The sequence below is a fragment of the Montipora capricornis genome, chromosome 10, assembly GCF_036669925.1.
Source record: "Montipora capricornis isolate CH-2021 chromosome 10, ASM3666992v2, whole genome shotgun sequence".
Taxonomy (NCBI): Eukaryota; Metazoa; Cnidaria; class Anthozoa; order Scleractinia; family Acroporidae; genus Montipora; species Montipora capricornis.
In genome coordinates this window covers 14,898,626-14,903,625 of record NC_090892.1, presented here as the reverse complement: position 1 = coordinate 14,903,625, position 5,000 = coordinate 14,898,626, and the positions used below count along the sequence as shown (strand labels likewise).

Here is a 5,000-nt window from a genome sequence, read left to right as displayed (position 1 = left end):
AAAGCATTCTGCCGTTCCGGCTCTCCAACATTCCGGTGTTCAGACGTTCCGATCTTCCGTGTTTAAGTCCTTGCCGCAAAATTGGGCCCGTCGGCTGCTGTTTTCGGTTGGTTTCTTGTTACTGGCTAGGAAAAACTCGATTCCATTTCAGCCTTTTTAAATTAAAAAAAATTGGACTCAAAAATAGCTGCCCAACTGTTAATTTAGGAAATAAACTCCCTTTCAGTCAAAGCAGTTTTAAATAGCCTTGCAAGGTTAAGAAAGCGCAAGCAATAAACGAGGTCACATGCTGGAGCACGACCAAGCTCCTGTTCGGGTCGTAGATTAGGCGCGTACGTACAACACTAGACTTTCTCAAAGCCCGTTTCCGGTATCAACTGCAAAAAAAGCCCTAAAATACCTCCTCCCCCTTCCCCACCCAAAGTAATCATGATATTGTTTGTGAGAAGTGCAAATAACCGATGCGGGTGTTTCGTAAATAGAAGATTTATGTCATTGAAAGCATTTTTTTTTTTCGATAGGGAAGAATAAATAGAAAGTGCCTCAAGGATTTTGTCCAGGATTGTAGGCCATATATAGCCTGCTAAATTTTGTGAAAAACCAGTTACCACGGCTCTAAAAGACCTTGCCTTATCCTAAGATCTAACATTTCGTGTGTGTTTAACTCACGTCATTGTTGAAATCAGCTGGTACGAGACAGTCGTATCCAAATTCCACTCGCATTCCAAACTGCACTCCAGTGATGGGTATAGGAGCTCCAACTTGGTACGTTAATCTGTGGAATATATCTGGTGAATATTCTGACCAACGCTTTAGCTGTAGTTGCTTAAGGGTCGTTGAAACTTGATATCTTACCCGAGAAAAATGTTTCCAATGCCGAGAAACGGAATGAAGAAAACCCTGCGCCATATTCCGCGCATGCCCAGTTTACCAGCAACCTTTTGTTCTAAGAAATCGTATTCCAATACACCAAAAAGGAAAAGTTCACTGTTAGGAGCTCTGATGCCGTCTCGGTAGACATCTCCATTCACTGGAATCTTAATATCGGCACGGAATCCCATTTTAATATGCTTATTCGTAGAGTTCCAGTCCGCCTATCAAAAAGAAAAGGACCTCATTCTTAAAAGGTGCGCAAAGCGTGTATGTGCTAGCGTTTGAAACGAAAAAAGGATAAAATGACCATTGATACATTCACTTTGATTTTTAAATAAATTCATGATCAAAGCTAGTCTGAGAGCAAGTTTTTCATATGAAGGTTGTTTATCCAAAACACTTTGCACTTGGATTTTTCATTTGGTCTTTTAACACCGATTCCTATGATGCCGAGCTAGCGAAGTCTGTTGATAAGTAATCATAACGACAATCATTGCCATCACCCTAACCTAAATAATAAACAACAATCTAGCCGACATCTCTACTGTTTTTTTTTTCCTTTGTTTTTCATTTGACGATGCAGCACATCAGGAAAGCCCGAGTTCTATCCGATATGTGCCTAGTTATACCAGAGACGCCAAATCAGTCCAGACGAATTATCCATCTCTCGTGTGATCCGTCTAGTGTAAAGACGGGACGAACTATTTAAAACGCATAATCCGTCTGGGACGGACTTGGGCAAATATTTTTATGCTGCGTCTGCTAAATTCGTCTAGTATAAAGCCGGGCACAAGACGCAAAATGCGTCTGGACGACTATAGAATTAAGTGCATCTTCGAAGACGCATGAAAGTGGATAGTTTAGATAGTTTGTAAAGACGCATTCATGATGCATCTTGTGCCTGTCCTTATCAGTACCAGACAAACTTAACAGACGCAGAGAAAGGGTTTGCCAAAGTTTATTCCAGAGGAATTATGGGTCTCCAGTATAAAACGGCCATTTAATTTATCAAATGATTCTGACGAAGGACTGACGCTCGAAACGTAAAATATTTTAAGGGTGGTTAATTTACCTTTAACGTATCAGCTCGGTTGATAAAACTAAATTTTAATGATCTTTAGCAAGCGTACATCATATGTGATCAGTCCTACGAAGCACAATGGAAGACAGCGTTAACCTAAAGAGCTCAACGTACAACTAACCTCAACATAGAGCTCAAGCTTGTGGTAATATAGCCCAGCAAAAAGGCGAATATCACGGAAGCCAGTAGTAATTTGGATTTTTTTTCACTCAAATTGACCAGCAATATACCATTGTACTGTCGGTCCAACGATAATCTTTGTTATCTCACAAAATTTATTCCCTTTGCAGTCCTTGGGCAAAACGATTTGAGCCACAGCTACGATCCCTGTTAAAAATGAGAAGCAATACTTAGTTATTGTCTCTTATATCTCTACTAAACTAATTGATTATTCATGGAAAATAAGAACTAAAAGAAAATGTTCTATATATTATCTTGCTCTGCAAGAATAACGAGTCGACAGCAGGAAGAATATTCGCGTCAGAATTGTACCATATTTGGCCTAATTTCGCTGAACGTTATTGGAAATCTATTATTAGTTCTGTGTCACACTGCATGGTTATATCAAAGACAACACCTTATTGGTCAATTGGTGTGAAAGGGGACCGCGCGGCACATGGAATCGAATGGTGGCGAGTGAATAATTGCACGCGCATTTTGTCCAAAATTAAATAATTTCCCGAGTGTACCACTTGACTAGCTATTAATATCTTGGGTTACAAATTGCTCCTTAATTTTCAAACCTGGAAGCCATTTTGGCACTGTAGGAAAGTTGCCGTGGCAACAATGTAATTTCACATGTGAATTTTAAATTAACGCTGAAATTTCGCGCCAAAATTAAAGGAATGCGCATCTCACTTTTGGATTCAAGCACGTGCTGTTGTGATATGCAAATTAGCTGAGAAATGGTATCTAATGCACATGCGCACCAGCTGACTGTGACTAATTTGTCACCCCTGTTATTACAGATAAATAACCTTCGCAGCAGGGCCGCAATCTTAAAACAAATTTCAAGGAATTATCATAGGGCACAGGGTTTCGCTCCCTTATTTCATATTCTCTTAATATGATGCAAGAATGATAGGATATGACAAAACAACGTCATTCATCCAATGTTTCGTCTCCTATTGGACGAAATGCTGAACTGATGACATTTTTGAACGAAAAATAACAACAAAAACCACAACCAAAATACAATTCGGCTTTCATATCATATGAAAAATTACGCATAATTCTCTCACACTGAATATGCCTTCAAATCCTACTAACACACATACCCGCCCTTTCCTAGAAATTGCTGAATATTATTGTAAACGTGGGCAAGCCAGAAGCACAGACCTTGTGTGATGCTTGCAGTGAACCAGGAATGAAGTGGTTCCTTAGCAAATTTAGTCTCCGCATCGGTGAATACCTGCTGGAATCCTAACACAGCTGGGGGACTGAAGGAAACTCCGATCTGTGATAGAGTTCAAAAGAGCAGACTTAAGGCTGGTTTTCACTAGCGACGGAGTCGGAGTCGGAGTCGTAATCAGAAGCGCATAGCGATACGATGTAGTGAAAATCAAACTGTCGGAGTCGGAAGCAGAATACCGATTCCGCTTATGACTCCGTCGCTTACGATCCAGTGAAAACTGCATTGTCGCAGTCGGAAGCAGAAGCGGAAGAATAAACCAATCACAATCTTCGATTCCAAGCATTATGATTGGTTGGTTCTTCCGCTTCTGCTTCCGACCCCGACAATCTAGTTTTCACTGGATCATAAGCGACGGAGTCATAAGCGGAGTCGGAAGAAAATGGGATCGTTCTGATCCTTCCGATTCCGATTCCGTCGAGGTTATGACTCCGCTTACGACTCCGATCTTTGATTTTCACTAGGTCATAAGCGCTCTTACGACTCCGTCGCCAGTGAAAAATAGCCTTTATGAATTATGGGAGCCGATGGATTTTGAAGCTGCAATTCAAGGCCTGTATGAAAGACACAGGCTCAATGGCGTTCGAATCGACGTAAATGTACAGTTTGTAAGTCAGAATTCATCTTCGGTCTAGCAATCTAAAGCTGCACCATTTCAATCTAGTATTTCGTTATGATAAAAATGTCTGTCCCTATGAAATGTGTAAGTAGGAGGCAACCGGCCCGAATGCCGCCTCAGTTTTCAAAATGTGCGCATGCTCTAGACCAACTAAGCCGGAAACATTATACTCCTCAGAACTTCTGAGTTCATTATTCTTTCCGTTAGCACTGGCAAAAACGACCCGACCTTTAGCCGCTTCCAAAATACACGCAGTCGTCAGCAGCTATTGTTCAAAATTTGCACGACTACACAGAAAAGCCGAAAGTATATCATTGCCGTACTTCCTTGTCGGGAATTAAAACCAGTCAGTGGTCGTTATTCTTGGGTCCAACCAAGGAAAAACTTCAAAAACAAGAAGTCTAGCTCGTCTTATAAAGCTATTACACGGCAAAAGATGAATTCAGCACTTTCCATTCAACAAAAATTCCGTGTACCCAATCAAAAGGCACATTCTGGTTGACAAACCCGACCCAAGCAAGTGCGCGCTAATTATACCATACTTAGGGAGTTAAAATCATGCGATGTTTAAATTGAGCCACCAACGGACACCGAAAGTGAACATTTTCGCATGACAGGTCAGTGGTATCTCCAGGATTTTTAAACTAATCGTCTCTAGTAGTGAAAATAGCTTCTCTGCTGGAATAGCTAGTTAAGACTTATTGACTGGATTTTCGAGCATCTCAAATCCTCGGCTAGTATAAACATCTTAAACGTCCTTTATCTCAGGATACAGCGTTAATTTTTTACCTTATTTAAGGATTTACTTGGAAATGTTTGCGCGAAATATCATACTCAGTCGATCAAAAAAATGTGATTATTAATCGGCTACTTTATGCTGAATGCTCACATTGACAAATCAAAGTTACCTCTAGTTCTAATCCAAGTTTGTCCAAAAAGTCCACTCCGATTCCAGACAGTTTCTCTGCCACTTTACCAAATGAAGCACGGTCAAAGGAAAAACCAACGGCAAATGC

General features: G+C 40.6%; 1 protein-coding gene across 1 annotated transcript in view; it reads right to left on the bottom strand.

Moving 5' to 3' along the window:
• The window catches only part of LOC138019372 (uncharacterized), a 129,311-nt gene that overhangs the window by 101,385 nt on the left and 22,926 nt on the right, over positions 1–5,000 (bottom strand). The window contains 5 exon segments of the mRNA XM_068866138.1: positions 670–775; positions 856–1,094; positions 2,076–2,281; positions 3,293–3,410; positions 4,893–5,000. The exon segment at positions 4,893–5,000 is cut by the window's right edge and continues 151 nt beyond it. Of these exon segments, the coding sequence (XP_068722239.1) occupies positions 670–775; positions 856–1,094; positions 2,076–2,281; positions 3,293–3,410; positions 4,893–5,000 (777 nt within the window).